The sequence below is a fragment of the Cimex lectularius genome, unplaced genomic scaffold (genome assembly GCF_000648675.2).
Source record: "Cimex lectularius strain Harlan isolate CLEC.00 unplaced genomic scaffold, Clec_2.1 scaffold289, whole genome shotgun sequence".
Classification (NCBI taxonomy): domain Eukaryota; kingdom Metazoa; phylum Arthropoda; class Insecta; order Hemiptera; family Cimicidae; genus Cimex; species Cimex lectularius.
The window spans coordinates 60122-87648 of NW_019392889.1; the positions used below are offsets into that span (position 1 = coordinate 60122).

Sequence of the window (27527 nt, forward strand, 5' to 3'; positions counted from 1 at the left end):
GCATTCACTGAATACTTTTGATGTAGTTTTCTTTACATGCTAATGTTTTAATAGTTGCTTGGCTACTCGATCGAGGATTTTTTTATCAGAGTAACCTCATGTAAGAGGTTCCAAGGTACAGGCATTGATGGAATGTATTTCAGCTTGAAAGACCGACTTCGGTTTGATTGCTGATATTTCAGGATTGAACAATTAACGCTTGAAATATTTTTGAGCTGTATACCATATCATTTTATTTCATGTTATCCTGAATTCTTCATCTTCTTTGTGTAGCCTGTTGAGACTTTATAGAATGTTGTAAAGAGAGTTTCAGGGATCGTGTAGTCAGTCTCCAGTCCTGCCTGACAGTTTAAATAACGCAAGGACAAAATGACCAACTGGACCGTAAAATAGCGTTTATTATTCACGGCGAAATGAACTCGTTAATAACTCCATGTTGGCGAAACTTTGTCACATATTCATTAGGTGAGAGCTTTCCGACAATATTAACCTAATTTTCAAACGAGATACGTTTTTGCATTAAAGTCCAAACATTGTCTTCGGTAATGTTCATGCTACTAATTTTTTAAAATAATTGATTAATTAATGACAAATAGACTGCGTTAGGCTCAATTTTTCTTTCAATTTTGGCAGTTTTGGTAGGATGAACTTGCTTAATAGAAATTCAGTGTTTTGTTGGACTGCTGCTTTTGATCAAGTTTTAGCCTTATTAGTTGAACTTTTTACCGTTGATTTGTAAAGTTGGTTTAAATAATTTTTATCTGAATCCACTCTTCAGATATCCCTAGTGTTAACCAAAGTTCCATTAAATATAAATAAAACGGTAGCTGTATTTCCATTTGTATCTTTTTCCCCAAACCCCTTAAAACTTCCGTGCATTATTATTCAGTACTTCATCAAATATTATTCATTCTTGAAAAAAAAGTACAAATGTTTATAAAGAACATAAGACAAGTTCGTGCCTCTTTTAAATATTTTTAAATATCTTAGGATCACTGATGCATATCTTTAGACGATGTCTTAAAATCTATTTACATATCAAAAGAAAAAAAAAAGTTTTTCTCGTTGTCCCAAGAATCAGTGACTCAATATAGTGTGTGGTCCGAACATTGGATTGTTCTCTTTTCTCCTTAACCTTTCTTGTTTGATCCTTTTAGAATCCTTTCTTCTACGGATTAAGTCGGCTCATTAAAATTCGTAACAGGCTTTATTTCAATTTTCCTTTTTGGACAAAGCATTCAAATGAACTTGGCTGTTTAATTTAATGGGAAGGTGGAAAAGGAGATATTTTAATAATTTTACCCAGTGTTCTTGTAAATTCACGTCTTCTGTCATTGTGTTCATCTGTTTTACTTTCCCCCGCGTCTTATGTTGAATAAATAACAGAAATTGTAAGACAACAAATTTTCTCGTCACGAATATATTAAATTGATTAAAATTTTAAAAAAAAATTAAATTTAGGTCTTCTTGTGATTGTCAACAATTGATAAAAATAAAGTACATACATAAATATATTATTTTTTTCTATAAAGTTTGACTTTTATATATAACATATTTCATGTTGACCACCATATGTTATATGTAAGCCGATTTCCTATTAAGTTGGGTGTGGTTTCTTGTCAATGTAAACATCCTTGTCGGGATGGAATTTCCTCTCCTTGATTCCTCTTGCGACTCATCGGATTCTTTATTGCCCAGAGATCCACCGCTTATTTCTAAGAGTTGATGAGAATCGATGGGCCAGTCGCTCCCAAGCGTTTCATCTAAGTTGTCTTCTCTTGTCTCATTTCCTCAAGTCTCCAAATAAAGTGATACGATTTTTCATTTGGTCAGAGTTTCTTTATCCTCTTAAGAACAAGACCTTTTATCGTCTAAGAGTTTTAAAGAAAAACGTTTTATGGTTGACAATGTTAATAGTGAACTAAAGATTCAGTTACATCACGTCTATCAAAACTAAACTAGATATGTTAACACGCTACCACTATATAATATATTCAAAGGTAAGTATTTTTATTTTATTTTATTTTTTAAATAGCCTTTGGTTATTTGGGTTGACAGTTTTATGCCAATATATCACGAGGGTTCAGAAAATTGCAAGGCCCAAGCTGGGATTCGATGCCAAGACCCCTTGAGAAATAATAGATTCAAAACACCTTCAGAATAAGTCAACTTTTCTTAGAAACGATTGTATCCTCAGGGATTAATAGTTAGAGTTTTAAGATTTTTCTAAAATATATTTAGGTTAGCAGAGTACAATTTTAAATTTATAGACGTCACGGGGGTCAGAGAACCGCAAGGGGTAAGCTAAAATTCGAACCCAGGACCTCAGAGAAATTTAAGACGTTAAAGCCCAGATCATATTTTTTCTCATTTTAAATAAACTTTAATTATTTATTTATTTTAATTAACCCTGATTTGAATATTTTAATAATCTGTCAGATTTCTTTAGAATAGTGTTCTGAGGGGACACTTTTTTATACTTTTTAAGATTGTGGATGTCTAAAATTTAACATGAATGACAGTTATTTAATCAAGTAGTATAATCTTTGTAAAAAATAATTTGGATTATCATACAGTTTGACACTTATAGAAGTTATGAAGGCTCAGATAATTCTGAAGGGAAGCTAAGATTCAAACCCAGGATCTCTGCGAATTTGAGGTCCTAAATCCCTAATGATCATCTTCTTCTATCTTAAATAAGCTTTAATAGCCTTTATTTCAACTAATCCTGACTTAATTACGTAAATAATCAGTCAAGTTTCCTTACATACAATAGGGTTCTGAGGGAAAACTGATTACTTTTTTAAAGATGATGGATAAGTTTCAAACCTACTATGAGTCAGAACTGATCCTACATCCATTCAATAGTTCGATTTGTAAGATTTTTTTAACAAAACAATTTGGGTTACCAGAGTACGGTTTTAAATTACGGTCGAAGAATTTCAATGGGTAGGTAAGATTCGAACCAAGAACATCTAAGAAATTTGAAACACTGAAGCCCTGATGATCACTGCTTCTTTTGCCCTAAATAAACTTTAATGCCCTTCTAATTCCTCCTTTAATTAACCTTGACTTCAATAAAGTAATAATCAATGACATTTCTTTACAAACAATTGTTTTCTTAGGGAAAATTGATTACTTTTAAAAAAAATGATGAATAAATCTAAATCTTTCCATGAATCTAAACTATTCGGACATTTATTTTATAGTTCGAGTTGTATGCTTTTCCTAAAAATAATGCAGAAAAACTCGTTTCTATGATTTATTACTTTCGTTATTACATTTACTATTTACGACCAGGCATGGCTTTCACTTTGTTCAAACTGTAATTACAAGGTTTTGTTATATAAACTGTGAAATGATTTTCAAAACTCTCTAATAATATTTATGAATCTGTTTCGATTTCTATTGATAAAGTCTGTATTAATTTTTTTTTCTCCAAAAGAATCTCTGAAATAATTGGCTTGAGGGTCTTACAACACTTCAGACGTACTCCTTATTTACGACAAATTGCACAACACGTGCCAGAATCAATAGAAACCTTCTGTATCTAAGATTAATGATTTTTTTTTTCAAGTACGGTGTTCAAATGGAACTCTCTCCGTTGGTAATTGCATGAGAAATACGTGTACCTTGGGAATTATATGACAAAAACATGACCCACTTCATATTTTGGGTACGGAAATTAAAAAGTGAAAATAGCTTTGACGTCCTTTAAGAACAAAAGCTAAAAGACTCGCTGCAAAAGGTCAAAGAATAGCATTTAGACTTAAAAACAAAATTCACATTAACTTATTTTAGCAACTCTGTCACTTTTGTCGAATGTTTATTATGTATGCACAGATTGTATGTACATAACAGATAGTGGGTTAAAGTTAATTAATTTTAAATTAAACTAACCATTTATATATTACTATTGTCATAATCAATCACTGGTTTTGATATTTTGTTTTAGTTTATTATAATTTACAATTTCTTGTTTTTATCAAAATTAAGAATAGTGTAATGTTATAGGTTGATAGTAATTACATTTTTATAGCCCTGATGAATGGGTATATTCCTCGAAAAGTCGTCATAGGTATCGAGGATTTTACTACAAATTGGCGTCACCCTGATCGTTTTTATACAAAAATTATAATTAAACAAGAGGTTTTATGTTATATAGGATGTGCCTGTTGACTCACCTGTTCATCGTTGATGGCCGTTGTTTCATGCTTTTTCATAATAACAGTCAAAAATATTGTGACATTTCATAGTTCAGCTACTATAAGTATTATTACATCCCCTCAATTAGAAACATGTATACAAGAAGAAAGGTAAAAGGTAGGGAAAGTTTGTACAGGCTTCAGAAACCTACAAATTGCATAGGACAGAGTATTTCGGGCAATTCCTTGAAATGGAGACTATATCGGGCTACAAATGGATAGAACAATACAAATGCAAATGTACTATATAGAATTGAATACAAAACCAATCATAGGTCAGGTATATTCTGCACAAGACCAAAATTTGAGCACTCAATCTCATAAGAGAAGTGGAAAGCTGAAATACATAGAAAATCTTAAAAGAGCTTATTGACAACATAATCCTTATTAGATCAGGCAACGAAACATCCTTAAAAGCAGCACGTAAAAGTTTCACGTCCAAAAGATTCGTTGAATGCATCCTTGGGTGCACAAAGGAATTTTTGGTAATGAGCAACCTGGCAAACTGGCCACTGGAGGATCTGCAAGTTCTCAGCTATAGGCCCAGAACCTATAATTGATCAAACATACTCCTCCAACTCAGAATAGATTCACACAAAACAAAAGAAGAAATGGAGAGGTAGAATACGGTATGAAGAAACCCCGGGAAAAAGGATGTCAGTCAATGACCTTCTACTCCTTGAAAGAAGGATCGAGTCAATTAAACTGAACCAAGGAACTATGAAAAGTACAATAAGCCAAAAAGCTTTAGTGCTTGGGGAATACCAAATTCCCGCTTCTTTATTCTCATCATCTTCATATGTTCTATTGCAGGCTATTATTTAAAACACAATAGTCATATATACAAATAAATTAAATAAAGTTTCTTTGCAATAGTAAAAATAATTAAACAGTGAAGCGTTATATTGTCAACCTTGTAAAATATGAGATATTTTTTATTTTTGTACAAAATTGAATTAATTAAAAGTTAACATTTCTGGCCAATTTAGAGATAAAACATGTTTCAAATTAATTTCTTGTTTAACCCAAATTCAATATTTTGTATATGATTTTTCTAATTAGCACAAAATTAGAAGTTTTGCAATTGATAATACTTCTTAAGATTTTTATCCAGCATATTTTCGTTTTAACAATTTAGCAATTTATTAAATCAGAAAAGTGTTGAATGGCTTAATATCGGAAGGGGGATAATACATCCTTTAGTAGCCGATGACTCTTGAAATTCATAGAAATCCTTAATTGTTCGACTCCCCTTCTGTTCCACTCAATAGGTCTCCCTTCTACAAAAGCCGGCACTTAAACTTAACGACTTCTGAGTATCGACATGAGTCCAGCGAGTCGGCCCGTTCCACGTGTTACAGATGGCCTAAACGATTAGGAAAATGCTCTGTTTGCTTAAGCAATATGTACATCGATCTATATTTGATCAAAAAAACATATTTTTGATTTTGCTTTATTTATATATGTTTTATTTTAGGTGTCATTATGTGATGACTACAGCTTTCCTGTCGACTTTGTCAACAAATCACGCCCACTTAGCATCGGATCTTCCATAGCTTGGGACAAATCCTCTCCTCATTTAGAAAATGTAAGTTCAAAGTTATTACCATTTAAATCACAAAGTTGTATTCTTCATTACCAAAGTATCCTATTAATGGGTCAAAATTAAGCCTATTAATTAATGAGACATGAGGTATTTTGTTTTTCATTTTCAGCTCAACAGCAATGTACATAGCATACATAAATATGCGTAATATTTGCGAATAAAGAAAAAAACCTAAGAAGCCTAGCCATAATTTTGAATGATTTTTTAAATAAAGCATATTCCACCTGATTATTTATACCGCTGTCATCAATGTACTCTACGGTTCTCTCTGCCAAGTTCTCAGTTCCTTAGGATCCAATCTGATTTTACCCTTGCATTCCATTCCTGCACGAGTCCTCGTCCTATGAAGAACCTTCTAGAAATTTTCTCCGCTTTAAGTGTGCTACACCATGTGCCACTTGGTACAAAATAATCCAAAAGCACATTATAATTCTTGATAGAAATAATCTCTAGGCTTTTATCTTGTGATGCAAGTAGAACCTACTGCTAAACGAGGACAGCATATGTTAGAATAGATAGCAATATGTTTGTAAATAATAAGTAAAACTTCGGAGCCTATCCCCCAATACATCTTGGCTGCTCAAGATAATATTAGCATCTCCTTTAATATTTTTCTACGCAATGATCAACTAATCGGAATGAATTGGTCAACACTTATTCTTCTCTCTTCCTCACTTAAATGAGTGAGTGTGTGAGTGAATGAGAGAGAGTGAGAGAGAGAAATTGAATAAATGAATGCATGAAAGTGCTCTTATCGTTCTCTTTAAAAAAATACAGAAATTATAACGACCTCAATTACAATTAAGAGTAAAGAAAAAGAGAGAGAGAATAGAAAGAGAGAGTGAGTGAATGCGAGCGAGAAAGAAAGAAAGAGAGAGAGAGAGGAGAAAGAGTGAGAGTGAGTGAGTGCGAGCGAGAGAGAGGAGAAAGAGTGAGAGTGAGTGAGTGCGAGCGAGAGAGAGGAGAAAGAGTGAGTGAGTGAGTGAAGTGCTGGACTGAGTGCGAACGAGAGAGAGAGGGGGTGAGAGAGAGAAGAGCGTGAGAAAAAGTGAGAGTGAGAGAAAGAGAAGAGTGTGGGAGTGAGTGCGAGAGAGAGAGAGAGAGAGAGAGATGAAGGTTAGATAACGAAACTGATAGATAATGTTTACATAGATGGGTAGATAGACTGAGAGAGAGAGCGAGAGGCAAAGAGAGAGAGAGAGTGTGAGAGACAGAGACAGAGAGAGCAATAGAAAGCTACGTAGAGAAAGTGATAGAAATAGAGAGATAGATAGATGAGATAGACAAGGAGAGTGTTTTTTGTGTGTGTGTGTGTGTGTGTTTCACCTTGATTTTTTCTCTTTTTTTATTTGTTAAATACATGTTTTTGTAATGCTTTGCAAAGATCTACAGCAGTTAACATTAAGTATTTACAGACAAATTATTTACACTTTCATGCGAACTTAATTAATTTTTAATTTTAAACCTTGTTTCTGCAGTTATACAACCTTACGGAAATGAAAAAATCATTAATTAATCAACCATTAAAATCGGTTCTTTCGCCCCGTTTCATTATCCAGATACTTCTCAGTACCAATTACCCTGGGCGCAATAGCATTGTGTTGTTTGAGAATGAAAAATTACTTCTATGCATACACTTTCAGGACATTTAAAAGCTACAGCTGCCATAATTTTTCTTTTTTGAACTTCCAGGTCGAATTTGTAGAGTTCTACTGCGACCCTCAAGACTCCAAGGCTTATCTTGAGCCCGGGGTAGACGTCAGCACGAAATTATATACGACACCGGACAAAGAATACAGTCATCCGTATAGCACAGGTGAGTCAGATCTATTTGATTACTAGGGATAAACTGGAATGATAAAATAAATTTAGAAAAAAACGTAAGTAGATTTTGTCTGTATTTTTATAATCTATAGTTTTCCAATTACTATTTTAGTTAATGTTCGTTGATATTCTAAGCTTTTACTCTTCAAAAAAACTTAACAAAAGTTTATTTTACACTGCCAAGTCTTAAATATAGGCTGGTTTTAGAAACGTTTGTGAAAATATTCCTTTTTATATGCTATCGATTCCTTTTGTTCCTGTTGGAAAGATGGGGTGGGAAATAATTTAAGAATAAATATTTATCCTATCTCAAAAAAGATATGTTTTTACAATATTTGTTTTCCCTGGCTGTGTCAGATTAATGCAGTTTAACTGGTGGCACTTTCGTCTCTAAGTTTTAAGCCCTGTCAAGATGAATGCGGACTTTTTGTTTAATTAAACTCACCATTTGATACTTGTTCATTAGCAAACCTACTTCACATGTTTTCCGAGTGGAAAACGTGGATCCAATTAACTTCTAACTGGTAAAACCTCACAATGTTCACTACAATATTAGCCCATTTTATTTTACAGAAATATTGTTGCTTTTAAGTCCATGGATTTGTTTCATATTCAAACTTTAACCTTTTATAATTATTAAAAATTATTTTTGACAAGAGTTCATACTTAGAAAGTTAGATTAGAAAGATCGATTTTTATCGAATTACATGCCAAAAAAAGAAACTTAAAAAAAACTCGCTTCCGCCATCAAACTTAATCAGGCTCATCAAAATTCTCCGCCCTCTTACAATCTAATCTTAATCTAATCTAACCCTGCAGCCATTCTCTTAATCCTAAGCACTTCAGGCTGAAGCCCGTACAAATGGTGGTTTTTTTGCCACTGCGGAGCGCTAGAATTCAGAACAGGTGCAAAGCCTATTAAGTAGTACGAGTATTTGTGGTAAACTCAACTTTCAGATATCATTTGTCCTATTAAATGCACGGTCGACTTCCGTACATAAACATTTTTTTTTTTTTGCTTTTTGTTTAATAATTTGTCGTGTGAAATTTGGTTTAAGCTATATTGTTCCTAGGGTTTTTTTTTGTAGTTAAAATTGGCTTTAAGAACATTTATTAAAATTTCATGTCCAGGTTCAAATTTAAGAACAATCTTTGTCTTAATTCTATAATAAAAGCATCTCAAGAAATTGACCAGAAGTTGTTTCCATTTATCTCCTCCTTAACGATATTGATCTGAATTTGTAATTCATTTTTTGGCACTATTTTTCCAGACTTTTTATAACAATACTACAATGTTTTCCTGACTTAAATTATCGACATAGATATTTTATTCTAGCTTTGAAAAGACAATCTGGGTCTTTCTATTGCCTTAATTTTTACTAAAAAGTTATAAATTTTTTCCTAACAAACTATTTTCCTTTAAACTACAATAAGAAGATCCTATCGTCTTTTAAACAAGATTTAAGCTATGTCTGACCTTTTCATATTGTCCATTATCACATCCGTTTTATTTTTAGCGTGTTTGTGTCGGCTAATTTCATTTTTATATACGAAACCCCACTAGTTGTGATTCGTCAACTTGTAACTTCATGTAAAACACAAACTTGTTAACCATTAACGAAATGTTAAAAGTTTGAATTCATATCTCGTCTTAACATTTTTTTACATATATCTTATACAAAAATTAGTAACACGAGATTGATAAAAGGCGAGCAGGTGGTACAGCAAAACTGTCACATGAATTCTAATAAAATTTCGCTTCAATATCAACGAAATCCGCGTCAATCAAGCCACTTTAATGTATTTTAATTAAATCAACCGTTTGACGTGAAGCATCCACAGCCAATTAGATTTATATTCTCAATAAAATTCGACTGATTTAGGTCTTATCTATTATATCTGATATCTGGTCTTTCCATATTTCGTTGCCTTGGCTTGGTTAATTTAAATTATGACAGATATTTTATAAAATATTTAATCTAGCTTTTCACAAGGCACTCAATGAAAATTTGTCAACACCAATACGAACTGCAAATGATAGTTTTTGATTCATGAAACAACAAAAATATTCATGCAGTACTAGTTGAACTAGAGACAAAAAGTCTAAAACACGAGTTGACTGTTGGAAAATGCAAGCTATCTTGTGCATTAACAGATTTATGATTTATGAGAATGATTGATAAAGTAAAGCAGATTGTATACCAAAACACTGAGATCACTTCCAAAACTTCGCTTTATAATAGCAAAGTCCACGTCAATCATCAACCCCTTTAATGTTAATTAAACCTACCCCTTTTGACAAGGACCGTTCACAATCAATTAGATTTATTGTCTCACCCAAATTCGACTGATTTCTGAGCTTTAAGTTTTATTTTCGCCTTTTCTATATTTCTTATCTTGGCGGGCTAGTTGAACGTTACGTTGTTTTTATATTATCCATCATCCTAATTTTTCACAGGTACTTAATGCAAAAGTCACCGGTCATCACTTTGTGATGACATGACGCCGAATATAAAACGAATTGAAAATTATGTGTGATGTAACAACAATCAAACTAGGGCAATATTGTCATAATAATAAGAGTCTTAATACTACTTTTCTGTTGATATGTGCAAACGTTCTTGTTCATGAACAGATTTATGCAAAACTTTACAGGGTGATAGATACAACAAAGCATATTGTATAGCAAACCTCTCAAAGCACTTTCGATAAATGTTCGCTTTTAAATATCAAAGTCTACGTTAGTCATCCCCCTGTAATATTTTCAATTGAACCTACCCCCTTTGATCATCTATAGTTAATTATATTTTTCGCAATAAAATTCAAATATTGATTTAGCATGTTTGGCCAGTACCCTTTCTTTTTGCCCCTTCTATATTCTTGTTTTAGCTTGCTAATTTAATTTTAAGGCTTTTGTTTTCATAATACTTCATTTAATATACTTTTCACAAGGCAGATAAAAGGAAAATAAAATTTGCAAGTGTGAACCATGGAACAGTATAAAAATCCATGCAGTACTAGTCGAGCCAGAGATGTCGACTTTAACATAAGTTAACCATCAAGTGTAAACGTTTTCGTGCATAAGCTGTTACCGAGGGTGCTTGTGATTGTTTTTCATGATGTAGAACAAACTCATGCCTTTTAATCGATATAAGTTTTAAAATCTTAAGTTTGTTTTATTAACTTACATGTTTCTATCTTTCATCTTCATGACCAATTAATTTTAGTATGAACCATCCTCCCCTTAAACATTATTTTTATTCAAAAGAATTTGTTAACGAGGGCGACTTTTCCTTGTGCCTTACCGCGCCCTTCTTTGCACTTTTAAGTTAATTTCATTTTATGCCTAGTTGTTTTTTAAGTATTATGTTGTTCTATGTTGTTTTTGACTATTTTCGGGCTTTGCAGTCACATAGGATTCCGATATCCCTGCTGTTTCATGGTAGATTAGGCCAGTTTATGTCTCAGTTTGCTCATTGTTTTTAAGGCGGTAATTAAATGGGCAATAGCCAGTATACAGGCCTATTATTTTCCTTACCTGGCACCTGATGAATTTATCCAGTGTACGGCCATTTCTTTCTCCAGCTATTTGTTCAGTTCCACGTTTAGCTTTTGACCTGTGCCGTACCATTCCAAAAGGTGTGTGGGCTGCTGCTTCTTTTGCTAGGTTGTCAGCCAGTTTATTATCCCCCCCCCCTCGAAACTTGGCACCACAACGGAGTGATTGTGTTTTCTCAGGAGCTGTGAGTTAAGTTGGAGTCAAAAGTCTTCAATGATGCTTGGGGGCCTGAGGATATGTATATTTATACATGAATTTCTGGAAATTACATTAGCTTTATCTTGTAATTCAGTTTTACCTTTACCTTATCCATTACCTAATGCACACGCAATGCATTTAATCCTTGTGATGAGTATAAAGGATCATAATTTATAGCAAATCTTTGGCCACACTGATTTTCCTTTATACCGTGCTATTTGGTTCAATTCTCCGTAATATAGAATAGTTTATTACCGTTAGTTTACAATATTTGCGTACTGTTTACGAAGGAGTCTCAGCTTAAGGTGTCTCTTCCTTATTTACAATTGAAATTAAGGGGAAATTATAAAAACCCTTGTATCAGGATGTTGTCTTAGTGACATAAGCTTAACCTCCTATGACTGTAGTGACCGTCGTATACCCTTACGGTCAATGGTCAGTTGGTTCAGATGGCAGAACCTTTTGATTGACAGATCCTTATTTCCTTATTGGTTGATACGCCAAAGAGCAGGTAACTTAGTACAGATTGGGGAATTCGTAGAGATAAGGAAGAACTTGTTCTACACAATCTGCAATCGACATAAAGGTCAACTGGGAAGGGCAACCCTATAGATGGCAAATATTTTACCAGCAGGATAGATAGACAATTGACAAAATAGAAAATAACATTGCTTACTGCTTCGCTTCTTCTAACTCTGTTCTTGAGATGAGATACAATTTAAAAAAAAATCAAATGTCACCCCAAGGTATATGATAATGATAGTGTACTATAAGGACTGTTTTATGGGTAATGCCATAAAAACCTGGCAATTTAATTTCTAAACATTCAGCCTGTTTTTCCATACTTTGAACCAAATTTTGGATGAGATCCTTTGCTCTGTTTCATGAATCGCACATGTGAGTGAGATTCTAGTTTCGTATTCGGCATAGTGAGCGAGAAGAGCAGGTTAAAATTGAATACAACTACCCTGTGGTACACCTTTACACTGCCTTTAAATATTCAACGAGGGGAAGGGAATTTCCATATTACGGACGAAAAGGGCGGTCCGATACATATGATTGAATAAACATGTAAAGAGATTCTTGGAGCTGTTTTTTTTCGGATAGCAAACAGACCTAGATCCTAAAACAAACCATTCAATATATTTTTTATTTTTGACTGGCTTTTTACGAATTTCGAATAATATCGTCAGGATATTGTTTAACGTAAGTGGAAAGATGCAGGAATGATGAACGTATAAATAAAAACGAATAAATTATGTCATATTATGTAGTTAATAACGATAACAGAAATAAAACGAACAGAATTTAAATGTGTGATAATTTTCGTTTTTGCCCTCTTTGTTTCTTTAATAGTCTTAATTATAAAGTGCCGACAAAAGGGTTAAAAGACTATCTAACATGCTTTAATTGTTTCAGTAAGTTTTCTGAGAACGGAAAGACTTTTTGACGCGAGCCTCCTGCATGAGGCTATTGTCCGAGGAAGCTTGTCTTCCAAGATCAATATCTTCTCTTTGAGCGTGTTTAATTCTCTCCTAAGAATCTCCGCAGACTCTTTGCTATCCTTTATTATTTTTGCTATACAAGCACTTGTCTCCTTGGTTGAGCACCGTTCCAACGCTCTGATGCCTTTTATCATCCGACCTCGAAATTCATTGACCACCCCTGTCAGGCTAGTCTCCAAGACGAATCCTTTGTTAGCCTCGAGTAGGAAACATCTGTAAGAAGAATGGACGTTTGTCATTCATTTCTGAATACCTCTAGGGTTTGAAACAAAAAATTTACATTGTAAGACAAAATCAAAGAGAAAAATCTGGACATCCTTCTAAATGACATGACGAAACAACCGGATCTTATTTATGGTTGGTTTCTTTAAAAAGTTATTTCTAGATAGCAATAAATAATCCAAGCTATTTAGTCTGATTAAACCAATCTTAACCATTTTTTATTATTCTAGCTACAATTTTTTTAAAGCATTTTGTATTTAAATAATGATAATCTGAAAATGCTTAGTCCGGAGTATAATTTGGATCAATCCACAGCCAATAACATGAATTTGAATATATTCAAAACTTTTAAAACAAACGCTTACATCTCAATAAAAACAATAATATAAAATTATAAACTAATTGATTCAATTTTAATTATTTTTTGTACTAATGACTGGGACGGCCGCGGTGGTTAGCGTGTCAGACTCGTAGACATGGGTTCGATTCCCACTTTCCCCCCTGGAAATTTCTTTTACGTTCTTTTTCACCAACAAATATAATGAGGACAAACTAAGTTTACAGTATAGAATTGTTCTTAACACATTTCATAAAAACTTTTTCACCGAAGAGAGAAAACAACAATTCTGTTCTGGACATCATCATAATCAACGTTAGGATTCCAACACTCATAGTTACTGATCTGCCCTGCTGACAACCAGCACAAAAATAAACCACGTAAATGTTTAATAAACCCATTATATTTAATAGTCTATAGACCAAATTACTTCTTTCAATGTACCAAGTCACAATAGCTCAAGGGGTCACAAGCAGTCACCAAGTCACAAGCAGCGGCACATCGAGCCGAAGGTCGTGGGTTCGAATCATTTCAACCAAAACCTTATGTAAAAAGAATACTTATTTGAAATAAACATTCAATGCAGTATAACAAAAACGATAGACAATTCAATAATGAGAAAGTAAAATAAAGTAATTGAAATTAAGTAACAGGAGAGCTGTATTACGTTAAACTATAAATCGGGTCGCGGTCCAGGGGTTAAATAACTTAAAAATACTTTTTTCCATATTATTTTCAATTAAAATTCCATGGGCTATGCTGTAATTCGAACCCAGAACCAATAGAGTTAGATGCTCTAACCATTCGGCCATGGAGTAATAAAGAGCATAAAATTTGCTAAAACGGACACGATTAAAAAATAGTTAACGTAAATTAAAAAAATAAATAATTAATCATTAACGGTTTGCTCAGGAAAATGGATGTATGAATAGCAACACAAGACAGACACACATAAACTGATAGAAATTAAAGTTAAGTTGAAATTGCAGACAAATCGACAGGGAATCTTTGATAAACTTGACAGACAACTTTGGACATACAAAGGTCGAGTGACGATGAATATAAAAAAAGACAAATAATGAAAATATAATTATTAATATGTGAACCAACAGCTGCTCATTCTACCTTAGGTCGCATGGGTCGAGTAAAGAAAAACCCAACAATACATTTTAAAGAATTAACACAATTGAAATATGAGAAAAAAATAAACATCTAAAAGTTCTGATCCACCGAATACTCTGTAACTTGAGAATACACACCTGCTTACATTTACAGTTTATCATCGACTACTGGGAATACATGCTTTTATGAGAAGAAAATTAATAGAACAAGCGTATTTTAAAACAGGAGATGTTCTACGTTCAAAAACATTGTTTTTGTTCATTTGTTTATTTTCAAGGTTTTTATACTCTGAAGTTTATAAACGGAACCTTTTCTGAACAATACACCTAACGCACAACGAATGTAAACAAACAAAATGAGTTTATTGTACTAACAGCGTTCGTGTAAAGACAAATTCAACAAAGTTCTGATCAGGCTTTGAAACACGAAAATACTTTCATAAGTACACAAAATATTTACACAAACGGAAAATTTTGTATTGATTATAGTATAAATACGAATTGAAATAGCCATAAATTGATCGAACTTACTTAAATAAACAAACGTTTATTGGCCGTAACAAAAATATAACATTAAGTTCTGATCAATTGAATACTTTAAAAACAACTAACAACACAATTAACAATAAACTCCATAATAAAAAAACTATAGTATAAAAACAGTAGTAAACCGAAAAGAGAAAAAAGACGAATTCAGGAAAACTCTAGATGAAATTTATTTAGAAATCGTGAGATTCGGTATGGTGTGATGTAGGTTTCAGAAAAACATTTTCTTTATCGTGCCAACGTTTCGATCTTTATTGAGATCATCTTCAGGGCTCAAAGTGTTTGTCTTCTGTGTAATTGTGCCATTCTTGCGTGTCGTGTCGAGAGTGCCAGTTTTTCTGAAACCTACATCACACCAGACCGCATCTCACGATTTCTAAATAAATATCGATTAACGATCACTAATCACCACACATTTCTAGATGAAATACCTAATAAATTAGCACAATAAAAGGATTGAACGACAATGAAACGTTACAGAATTAATATGTTAGTTTTTCAGTGGTTTTGTACTGTAAGGATTAAAAAGTGATACTGATTTTGCTAATAACATGCAATAAACAATAAGTTTATCTATAGAAAAAAATCATGTAATGCAAAAATAAAAAATAAAAAACTGTATAGATGGAAAAATTTCAACCATTGTGTATCGCACTTGCACTACTTTTAATGACAAGAATGTGAATCAGAATGTATATATTAATGTTTTTAAGCTTAATTATTTAAAATTAAGGTGTCAAGTACAAAAGCATAATATATATAATTTAATGTTTATGAAATTTCTAGCATAGTTGCTAGGGGAATTGGCAATTTATCCTGGAATCTTCCGATGTATTATCTTGGCTCGTTTTTATCTTATGCTGTAGGTTAAAGGTTTGAAAGAGGTTTAGACCTCGGTCGTACAAAGAAGCAACCACCTGTGAATTCGAGGTCGATAACCAGCTGTGCTTTATTTTGTATACCTACGCAGCTGCGTGTTCAACGTCTTCATCCTTCCTTTTGAGAACTTCTGGAATGCCGAGATCGTTGATACATCTCGACTTGAGAACGTCTTCCACTTGCATTTGATGAGAAATCGCCATCATGTTGTACTCGATGGTTTTCGCCTCTTTACCAACGATGTCAGAAGCCGAGAAGAGATTCTTGTTAATTTTATACGCCAGATGCGAGACGACCATCGAAACCTTAAATTATATCATTTAACTGAGTTTGTTTTTTTATTTTTAAATTTTACTTTTGCAATTTTGTACTACTTGAACCGAATAGGAAGAAAGTCTTGCGTATTCCCCCCACTGACCATTTATAGCATTTATTAATTCGTCTGGACGATTTGAGTCTGCAGTGCTCTGAAATTATAATGTTACTCATTTATGCTTGATTAATATACTCAAAGACAAAAAAAAACGGGACACTCGCATTTCATTCTTTCAAATTATAAGTATTTTCATGTTAATAAAATTAAACGAGATCAGAAATGCATGTTTTAATAAAAATTTAATTTTGGTGGTTTGAAAGAAAATTAATCAAAATAGCGGAAAATCATTTAGTGATGCATTAAAATGTAATTAACAATTTATTACTTCGTTTGCTTTTTAATAAAGCGCATTAACTCCTCAGGCCTAGCGGAGGGCCTTAAGTCACTTAGGCATCACGTAAATTAACATTTCATATTGGGAAACATAATACCATTTTTCAGCATGAATGGTTTGAAGTTGTTCAATGCTTTTTGGAAGCGTCGAACGATGTCTCATAAATGTTCTATAGGATTCATGTCAGGAGAACCTGCTGGCCAATTCATACCAACTTCCGAGTAATGGGTGACAACTCGAGTTACATGCTGTCGCCGGAAACATTCTTTACAACATTCTTTAAAGTATCAACAGACAAGAAGAACACAGGAGAGCATCAGATGCAATGATATGGTATACAGATGGCTCCAAAACAAACGAGGCATTTTCTGTACAAGCCCGCAATCAAACTCATTAAGGAAGTACATTTTGGTCTTTCAATACATGCATCAACGCGCCCAGAAAAATCTTAAAAGAGGTTACACTGGAAAAAAAATCCTCATAGGATCTGACATCCAAGGAGCCATTAAAGCATTAGCACGTAAAAAAAAATCTCATCAAAATTAGTCAGTGAATTCATCCAAAATCTCCGAAGCCTGGGGAAACACAACAACCTGAATCTTGGGTGCCAAGGCACAGAGGTATTTTGGGTAACGAGAAAGCAAACAAAACAAAAGGAGAAATGGATAAATTCAAGCAGCGCTAGATATAATAAACTTATGATAAAACAACCCTCACCAAGACGGGCAAAATCACTGCTACAATTGGAGAGGGCTAAACTCAGAGGAGTGATAGGACTACTAACCAGTCACTGGCATCTGTGAAAACACCTACGAAACATTGGCATGTACAATGATGACCCCCATCTGCTGATTATATAAAGCGGAGGAGGAAACAACCAACCATATCATTTTCGGATGCGAAGCAACAGTTCAATGGAGATTTGACCTAACACATGAAAAAATCTAGGGAATGAAATTGTACAGCGACAGTCAATGACCTGATACTTCTAAGAAGAAGGATTGAATCTATTGCACTGAACTAAGGAACTAGGAAAAAACAATAAGCCAGAAGACTGCAGTGCCTGGGGAGCACAAATCCCACTTCCTATTATCCTTATATACAACACATGCTGTCGAGTATGATTGTGCTTTAAGACGAAGTTGACCCATAATAAGCAAATGCAGCAATCTAGAAGAACTTCCTCAATGAACCTTAGTGCAGTCAAACCTCCATTCTGTATGATAAAAAGTTGTACCGGTATGGACGTCGATTCCACCCCATACCTTACTGACTCGTCTGACGCATGATACATGAAGCAAAGCGTTCGCCACGTCTTCTACACACATGGTCCGGTATACTGATTGCGACAAACCAAACCGGCACCCATGTGAGAAGAGAACAGCACCCATTGTTGAAGTGCCCAAGCGAGATGGTGATTTGCCTCTCTTCTCAATGCCTCTCCGATATAGAGAACCAGATGCGTTATGTCCAAGACTTCTGATGTCTGTTGAGTTCTTACATTACGGACCGTTTGTGTGGATCGGTGTTGACTATCAAGGAAGCCGTTTGATGACGGTGGTGCAGTAGGACCAATAAAACGATCGTCTCCAGCCTTCGTACATGTGGCCGACCAGTACCTTCCCTTCGAGATTCCGATGTCCCTAAACCGGTGTAGAACATCGTGAAAGATTGAACGCGGCACAACTAGGACGTCCATCGTTGGCCAAAGCATCTGCTGAGCAATATCTTCTCGACTTAAAACCATGGTTTCAAAACCGACTTAATAATTTTGTTTTACTCAAATTTATTCTTTCATCAAAGGTAAACATTTAAAAACCAAATTAACTCATTCTACAAATTGGCTCTGAAAAGGATGAACTTGAATTAATTTTGCTTATTTAAAGATTTTTCTTCTAATATCATAAAAGGAATAGAAAAACTATAAAGTATTTAGTAGTGTCTATAAACATGTTATTAATGTTGTGTTGACGTTTTCAGCCAATTATAAATTTTTTTACATAGTTATTATGGAAAATAAACATATAAATACAAGTATCCATTTGTTTAAACTCTTTGAGTATATATTTAATTTATTAATTTTCCTTAACAAAGGAAAGAAATGACGTTATTCAGTATATGTATCTTGTAGCAAATAAATAAACTTTTAACTTTACCTTCCGAAAAAATAGAAAGATGAAGCAAAATACAATCACCTTATTCGACATCATTGTAGAAACTGTTTTGCCCACGATCAATCGCTTAATCTAATCACACTCTTGAGATAATATTTTAAAATACACCTCTTTGATTAACTTTGTCCACTGTTGGCCAGTTTAATACATTAATTGACATAATTGTTACAAAAAAAAGAAAAAGAAGAAGAAAAGAATCCAACCCGTTAACCGAGTTGTAAATCTGCCTGACCTCCCTTTCACCTTATTTGAAAGTCCGTTATTCATATGTTCTGAACCATCGGTCGTGCACTTTCTCTTTCTTTATCAAACGTAAACAAAGTGTCACTTTTTTATTTTTATAAAATCTTTGACAAAACAAAATATAAATTTTATTTAGGTTTTTATGGGTTTTATTATTCTGCTGAAATTCGGGACCGGGATTTTGTTAAGACCTACTATAGAAATAAATAATCCTGAAAAATTATGATCTCCGACGGATAGACTCTAGTCTATTGTTATTTCTTTTTATTTAAGGTTTTTTAGATCACTTTATAGTTAAATAAAACATTATTTATTATTATTATAACTGGGTTATTTTTTAATCCAGCATTTAGCAAACCCATAGACCGCTTTTAAGACTCATAATCGCATTTAGTATAAAAACAAAATTGACTTATTGATTACTCATAAAAACGATGCATAAAGTAATTAAGGTTATCTCTTTTCGGTTTTTGAAATTAAATCGTGTTTTATTGTTACCTATTTCATTGAAATGAACGATTTTATTACAATATTTTCAACGATAAGCGTGCAGGCATACTGCCGAATTCTTGAATGGTTCTCGGGCACAGTGGCGATTTTCTGGATTTCCTGTTCAGCTTTTTGGAGTACGTTGGATTTCTATAATATTCCGCCATCGACCCTAATTTAGATTGTTAATAATTTGTGTAGGTCGATGGAGGAATATCGAGTACTGCATCGATTTATCAGAAAAAGTGCAATGTGCATAGGAGTGAATGTATTTATTTGTGCGATTTTATTATAGAAGTTAGTTTTATCCTAGAGTATATTGTGCATGCGTTAGGAGCTGAAATTACCTACCTATCCTCTGTTGGAGCCCAACCCCCTTGGTTGAGAAACAACGAACTCTGGGACATCTAGCTTAAGGGAGATACTAGTGACACAGCCTCATAACGGAATACGTGCACTCCCCTGAAGTATAACCCATAGGGTCAACACTTCGGGGAGTGACAAACCTTCGCAGTGAAAATTCAATCAACGTTTTTACAACGTTTTATCACTTTCCGTTTTATTGAAAAACTATGTAGGAATAATCGTGAAGAATCTTAATGGGTTGTGCGGAAAATAATTCAGGTTTATGGTTATAAAATAAAAATAATTAAATGATTTTTTTAAAATCTATTAACATACCCTCCATCACTCTCAATACACTCCTTCCAACGTGATGGCAACTTTTTTACACCCTCTGAATAGAATTTGGAGTCTTTCTTATTAAGAAATTCTGTGCTCCGAGCGTTTGTCGTGTAATAGATTTCCGATTGACCAAAGATGACATCAATAATGCCAATTTCTGGTGCATTGCTTCAATTTGAAAAAAATTGTTTCGCCAGGTTTCAAGAAGCTGTAGTAAATCGGCCCAAATGAAGCCCACCAAAGATTCATTGTCACCTTTTTTCGAAATTGTGTTGCTGCTTCTTTTATGTAGACCCACTGTCCAGAACGTCTACTGTTATCTACTTTTCATCGCAAGCAACAATTCTCATCAGAAAAGGTTCGTTTCTATTTCGGCAAAGAAGTGTTGCGCAAACTAACGATGACTTTTTTTGGCGGTCGTTTAATGCTTGAGGAACCCAACTTTCGAGCTTTTTCACCTTTCCAATTGTCTTAAGATGGTTTATCAGACATCTGTTAAAAGAAGGTCGATTCTCTAACTGAAATATTTTCTGCAAGTTCTCGAACAGTTTTTTGGGGATTTTCTTCGACCAAAGCTCGCAGAACATTATCATCTAGGGAGGATATCTTTTCAAGACCTTTGTCGTCAAGGGTAAAGTTTTTCTCTCGAAATTTTCTAAACCATCAATGAACGTTGCTCTCAGTGACAATACCATCGGCCCAGACTTCATTAATGTTTCTGGCCGTTTCCGACCGCGTTTAAACTCGTAAAACAAAATTATGCGAAAATCACGCGTTGACATCTTACTAAAGACTGAATTATTCCCAAGTAACGAAATGCTACTGAGGTGAACAAACATTTTTGTTTGGAAGAGGAAGTTTTGACATTCCTACAAAATAATAATCCAACAAACGTAAAGTTTATTATATAGTGGGGTAATTGAAAGAAAACGCATTATTTTTCGGACAACACATTACATATTATTGGCCCTGGCTCATTGGATTTATTACAGCCAGTATTATTATTGTTGTCTTGATTTTAAATTTCTTGCCTCCGAATTTCGGCCATATTTACGAGCGTACAGCAAGCATTAAAGTCTCCCCTATTTCTTTACAAAATTAGCATTAAACATAAGAAATCCTTTCAAAAAACCATTAAAATAAAATAAATTATTGGAAATTGTGCATTTCCTAATTTAAGTGGAATTTATCTTGTATCAAATCCTTCCTTTTTATATATAGTTCACCATAAAAAATAAATTTATAATTATTAGATATATTATGCACAACACAATATTAATAAAAATTATTTTTGTAAAAGTTTATTTAAATAAGTTCATATAATTCTAAATTAAGATGTTTGAACCTTAACACTGTGAAGCTTTTTATAAAATAAGATATAACGTTTAGTAATAGATCAATTTATTTAGATTATTTATAAAAGTATGTGATATTTTCATTTTTTATTTCAGATTGTTTGTCTGAGGTGGAGGAAGCAGAAGTTTACGAAGATGTAGGGGAAGATAAAAACGGACTAGCACAGGCTAACCCTTATTACTGTAACAATCACACTTCTGACAGATCTGAGGACCGGATGTCGCCCAGGCTTGACGAAATGTCGCGAAGACATCAATATGAAACCGCTTTTGATTCAAAAATAAGCAAATCCGATGATGAACTGGATGTCGATGAAGTTACCAATAAATCTATCATTGTTGCATGTAGGAATGAGCACAGAGAGGAGCCTTATTACAAGCGACCCAGGTCATTAGCCACAGTAGAGCCAGAATCGTTGTCAAAAGAAATCGACCGACTCCATTTGGACGTGAGACCTTTTGTTGCTCCTACTCCCCCATCCAGTGCACCTCTACCCTCAAAATTTCATTCAGGGATCTGTATTGGTCCAGTACACAGTTCGCCCGATTTGTCGATCAGGACAAAAGATTTACGCCTCCCTATAAAAACAACAAAGCACAGACCAAGGAGTTGTTTTGTCGATAAAGATGATACACGTAGATTTTGTGACCGTGAACAAGGCAATTCAAAAAGCAAAATGAGAGGACTAGAAATTCGTGAGATTAAGGGAAGGCCCCCAAGACGAATTAAATATTCAAGCACAGAATCAATGGCGACGAGTAGCAGTGGAGGTAGCTTAGAATCAATTCGAAGCAGTACAAGTGAAGGGAATAGATCCACCTCAAGTTGTGAAAGCCGTCACAGTAGCACTCTCAGTTCATATAGCTCTGATTCCACAGGAAGCTGTTCCGGATTCCATCCAACTGTAAATTCTCTAAGCACTAGAGTTTTCCAGCAAACTAAATTCAATATCCTTTCACCTATATCAGACAAATCTTCTCAAGAACCCTGCTCTGAAACATCTGAAAATAATAAAAACAACAATTCTGAAAAAGCATCTCCAGAAGAAATAGTGGTGACTCCGATTAGTGAAATACAAAAGAAACGTAGAACCGCGCAAAACAGAAATATAATTAAACTTGACCTATGCTCTGAACAGGAAGCCCACCAGGGGAGCGACAGCGGTATTTCAATTGAATCAAGAATAGGTAACATCAACCCATCGGATCTCAGCGACCTTCCTTTCGACATGCCAAAGCTGAGACGGCGAAGAATGCTTCAAGAGCAAGCCCAAGACACTTCAGGTTCAGCTACTTCTGTCGATCTGGGAGATTTGCCTTTTGACATGCCCAAGCTCAGAAGGCGACTTCGACCCGCTCTTAGCATCAATTTAGAAGGTTCTCAGAAATCCAACAACACCCTTCAAGAATGCAAAAATCGTAAGGATAAAAAATAATTACATAAAATTTGTTTAAGCTTCCTTTAAAATTTGTAACATCTCAAAAATATTTATATTAAATCACAAAAGTGTAAATATTGTTATTTACAAAAATAATAAGTTATAGTAACATTATCAATTTAACAAACTGAATTGAAATTGAATATTTATTTATTGTTCCTTAAAGGCAATTTTTTTTTTTAATTTTTTAAACCTAGGGGCAAAATAAAGGTCTTCTTATATAACCTTATTATACAAAATTGTATTTTTACTAAATATATCATAAAAATTCAACTAACACACAATCATAAGAATAAATATATGTATTTTTTTCCAGTGATCATTGTTTTTTTGTTTTGTTTTTTAATTTAGTCAATTGCAATTTTAGCCAGCATCAAGAGACCTTCATTGAGCCTAGATCTACAAGACGTGGGAGATAAGAAACTGTCATTTGGATTACCCGATCTTCCTGTATGCAGACCACCAGATCAAATTGATACCTCACTTCCTCTTGAGCAACAGGGGTATAATCATCATATTTTCAGATGATATTTTCAAATCCTAATACCTCGATAATTTTTTTCAGATGGTACCACGGTGCGATTACTAGATTGGAAGCTGAAAACATTTTGAGAATGAACAGAGAAGGAAGTTTTCTTGTTAGAAACAGTGAAAGCACTAAACAAGACTACTCTCTATCTTTAAAGTAAGTCTAATATTGTCTTGTCTTAATATTTTAATAATCTTTTTGTGTTTATTTTAGGAGTGCTAGAGGTTTTATGCACATGAGAATACAAAAATGCAAGGAAACTGGGAAATTCATTTTAGGACAGTTTAGTAACCCTTTCATGAGTATACCTGAGATGATAAAGTTTTATTCAATCGACAGACTTCCAATAAGGGGTGCAGAGCACATGTGCCTATCTCATCCTATCATAGTTCAACTTTTGTAACATCTTTTCATACTTCTTCTATCGAAAGTACTGATAAACCTTTAGGCTAGACAGTATCAAGGGTTAAACATAAGTATGAAGCCAAAGTAAAATTGTTAATGAATTTGTTCCTTACCAATTATTATACATAGTTGATGTACAACTTTTAATGATATTTATATTTATTATACTGAATTAAATATTTACTCTGAAAAATTAAACACATTAAAATGTTTTATATACACTAATTGATTTAAATACATCTGATCATAACTTTCTAATCTGAATATGACATTATCAAAATGTATGCCTAATTTAATACAGAACATTTCATATATTATCAACAAAACTTTAAAGACCTGGTGCACACTATTAAACATTTTTACCTCCTACAAAATCACTTTGACAATTGTAAATAACAATTACAAATTAATTTGGAGGAATTTAAATTGTGCAGGAAAAAAGCATATCTTTTTTTATACAAAATAACTGTAGTAATGAAATGTTTTAAAATCTCACCATGGAATTATAAAATATTTTATTATTATACTTTAATATTAAAAAAAACATTAATCTTATAAATGAAAGTATTACAATAAAGAATATTATTCTAGAGTAATAATAGTCTTATTGAAATATTTAATACTGCGCTCTAGGTCTAATAGAGACTGTTTAGTGATTGTTGTACTACTCAAAAATATATTTCCATAATTAAGTAACTATTTTAATAATATACATGAGATAATAAAAAAAATATATATAAAGTGAGTTTTTAAAATTATCTAGGTAAAAGGAAAGGAAGAGTGTGTTAAAGTAAAAATTAGTCTGAAAAAAATTCTTTTCCCAGTGTTACCTCATTGTTAGAAAGCTCATATGTATAAATCATTAATTATTTATTAAGCAAAAAATGCCAAAGATTTAGTTTAGTAAGTCATGTCACAGACTGGTATAAATAGTGTATAGATCATTGTTTTTTGACAATATTGCTTAAGAGGTCGCACAGTTTTGTGCAGGAAGATAATTTAAGATTTCTTTCTTACTGAAAATATTTTGTTTTTTTATGTTTTAACATGAATCCTAGTTTTTCCGTTTATATGATTGTTATAATTCATTTGAAATTTAATATAATAAGTTTGTGCCCCCGATCATTTTCTAATCGCTTGAAAACTAAGATATAAAAACGTGATTAAGAGTGGTTTTGATCTTCCATTTTTTAACAAAACATACACTACTATTATTGTTAAATTTCTACTGATTTTATGACAAATATAGATAGTAATTGTGAATTGTTGATAGAAATTTTTATATGATGGTGGGGTACCCTCAGAACATTTTTGTAAACAGACTGAAATAGGGTACATATTTATTTTTTTAAAAAGCGATAGTTATATAAAATTGACAATGACATTGTTTTATAATGTAGATTACTAACAAAACAATAAAGTAGAAAGAGATAATGTTATCAAATCTCACAATGCAAAGAACCAAAAATAATGACTAGCTAGCGAGGTAACATCCAATATCTTATATACATCATTTAAAAATGTACTTAAAAAATATTAAGACATTGCAGTTGAATTAGTTACCAATATATTGTTTATAATACTTTAAAACATATATAACCGATAAGGATTTGATTTATAAACCTCAATTATTTTATTGGTTCTGGTAAAAGTAATCAAGGATTTGTAAGAGTATTTTGATAAAACGAAACTGTAACATTCCCATTATAACATAAGTTAATATTTAATTAGATATGTACTTAGGTTGTGATAAAAATTGTTGTTGTATTGTGTAATTGTAGTTACTCTGTAACCTTATAAACTGTCTTATATTGAACAGTTTTAACAAAGAAAATATTAAAATTACATTTGTATATTTAAAGAGTCTTCTTTTTATAAACATTCCATGGTTCTTCCTTACTAGACAGTCTAATATTGAGTAAACAAAAAAAAAAAAAGTTGATAATAGTTTTCAGCTATCACCTATTAATTAAAAACTGTACATTGCTGAAATTGTAAGAAGTAGCAAATATTTAAAAGCTCAAACAAAGATATAAAAATACTATAGAAATTTGTAAAAAAAATTTGCTCACGACTCCTGAAAAGTTCTAGGAATACATTTCCCTGGATAAAATCCACTTGGGAGTCGAGTTAAATTAAAAGTCACATGTTTCGTTGTTCACATATTACTAAAATTTTCCATATGAATTTTTCAACTTATACTACATTAAAAACATGTCAGCTGATTGGACAAAAACAGACAGATAATACATTATAACAATAATTAATATATTCTTTGTTATAATATTTTTACATCTTTCTAGCAGTTATGATTAAATTTAAAAAATATTATTTTGATTTATTTACAGCATAAACACAGGTATTCAAAATGTAAGCTAGTTTTTGAGTAAAATATTTAAATGAAACTATTTATTACACCATAAAACATATGTTATACATAAAACTGACAAGTAGAAATACCATTATTTCTTATGTAATGCATTTAATAGCCATTAAAATAGAAAGATTTTTTGTTTGCATCAATGTACGTACAATCTAACAAACAAGAGTAAGCATTTTTATGGTAATTTATGACAAATAACCGTACAGTCAAAGTTAGGATTGCCCGAGGTGTTCAAGGATTTAAAAAAATTATGTAATACTTAACCAATCAATTGGATGATGATGATGATAATGATAATGAAATGATGATGATCATTGATCATACTAGGATGCCAAGAAATCGGTGTTTGATATTCCCCACTTATTGTACTTTTCCTGCTTTCTTAATTCAGTTTAATTTACTCTTTTTTAATAATTAGGTTAGTGGTGTAATTTTTTTCCTGGGTCTTCTTGGTACCCATGGATATGTCTTCACTAAGCAATTGTATTACGTTCAAAAATAATATTGGTCAGAGTTTCTCCCCCTCCCCCTCATCGAATAAACTACAAATGGGGTATTTGTTGAAAATACACAAGCTGTGTGTACTCAGATGCCAGATTCATATAAAACCTAATCAGACCTGTGAGTTTTACCCTGTTTAACTGCAGCAATGTGCTTGCATTGGTGAGGGTTCTTTAATAATCCATTTAGTGTTTTTGACACGTCTGGATTCATTCACTTTTTCATTTGTTTTTTTGTGGACCATGGAGGGATTTACATTTGATCTTTTTATCCCAATTATAGGTTCTGGGTTTGTGTACACTCCTCTTATTAACAACCTGAAGCTGGCCAGTTAGTAACAAAAATAGAATAGCACAATAGATCTACTCAAGCCAAGATGCAAAAGGCCTTGTGGCCGCCTCTTTCATCCCTATCCCCATCTTATACTCCTCTTACCAGTTTTGCTTCCTTTGTGTCTTAGCACCAATTTATCTTTTTACACAATAAGGATATTTCCAATAAGAATAAAGAATATGATTAATTAAGCATTAAATTAGCATTGACAGCTCACCTGAAATTCATAATGTTCTCAATTTTCCTTCCAAACCATATGCCAACAATATGTTGATTATTT

General features: G+C 32.9%; 2 protein-coding genes across 6 annotated transcripts in view; one reads left to right on the forward strand and one right to left on the reverse strand.

The window, feature by feature from the left end:
- LOC106666488 (SH2 domain-containing adapter protein B) overlaps positions 1 to 25891 on the forward strand; it is a 55760-nt gene extending 29869 nt beyond the window's left edge. For 2 of the 3 annotated variants that reach the window (XM_014393721.2, XM_014393722.2), the window contains exons 2-7: positions 5683 to 5793; positions 7504 to 7627; positions 21754 to 23076; positions 23464 to 23599; positions 23662 to 23781; positions 23839 to 25891. In XM_014393721.2, coding sequence (XP_014249207.1) covers positions 5683 to 5793; positions 7504 to 7627; positions 21754 to 23076; positions 23464 to 23599; positions 23662 to 23781; positions 23839 to 24028 — 2004 coding nt within the window. In that variant the 3' untranslated portion in view covers positions 24029 to 25891. The remainder of the gene's footprint in view (positions 1 to 5682; positions 5794 to 7503; positions 7628 to 21753; positions 23077 to 23463; positions 23600 to 23661; positions 23782 to 23838) is intronic. The other variant, XM_024229087.1, reaches the window with a different exon arrangement.
- Positions 12633 to 19020, reverse strand: LOC106666489. Of its 3 annotated transcripts, none has more exons than XM_014393723.2 (4): positions 17978 to 18447; positions 16377 to 16469; positions 16090 to 16307; positions 12633 to 13110 (listed from the first exon to the last, which is right to left on the reverse strand). In XM_014393723.2, exons 1-4 carry the CDS (start codon positions 18101 to 18103, stop codon positions 12789 to 12791), a joined length of 759 nt encoding a protein of 252 aa, XP_014249209.1. In that variant the 5' UTR covers positions 18104 to 18447; the 3' UTR covers positions 12633 to 12788. The 3 variants fall into 3 exon arrangements, with proteins under 3 accessions (XP_014249209.1, XP_014249210.1, XP_014249212.1); XM_014393724.2 differs by lacking the exon at positions 17978 to 18447 and adding an exon at positions 18869 to 19020 and having other exon boundaries at positions 12724 to 13110; XM_014393726.2 differs by lacking the exon at positions 17978 to 18447 and adding an exon at positions 18908 to 18934 and having other exon boundaries at positions 12724 to 13110.
- Positions 25892 to 27527: the final 1636 nt, after the last annotated feature.

Bases quoted from the DNA above. Each gene is read 5' to 3' on its own strand.
- LOC106666489 (XM_014393723.2), bottom strand. From the start codon at position 18,103: ATGGGTGCTGTTCTCTTCTCACATGGGTGCCGGTTTGGTTTGTCGCAA. The intron at 16,470-17,977 runs GTATGGGGTGGA...TTATAATTTCAG, and splicing joins GCGTCAGACGAGTCAGTAAG to AGCACTGCAGACTCAAATCG. The intron at 13,111-16,089 runs GTAGGTATACAA...TTCTTCTTACAG, and splicing joins GACGTTGAACACGCAGCTGC to ATGTTTCCTACTCGAGGCTA.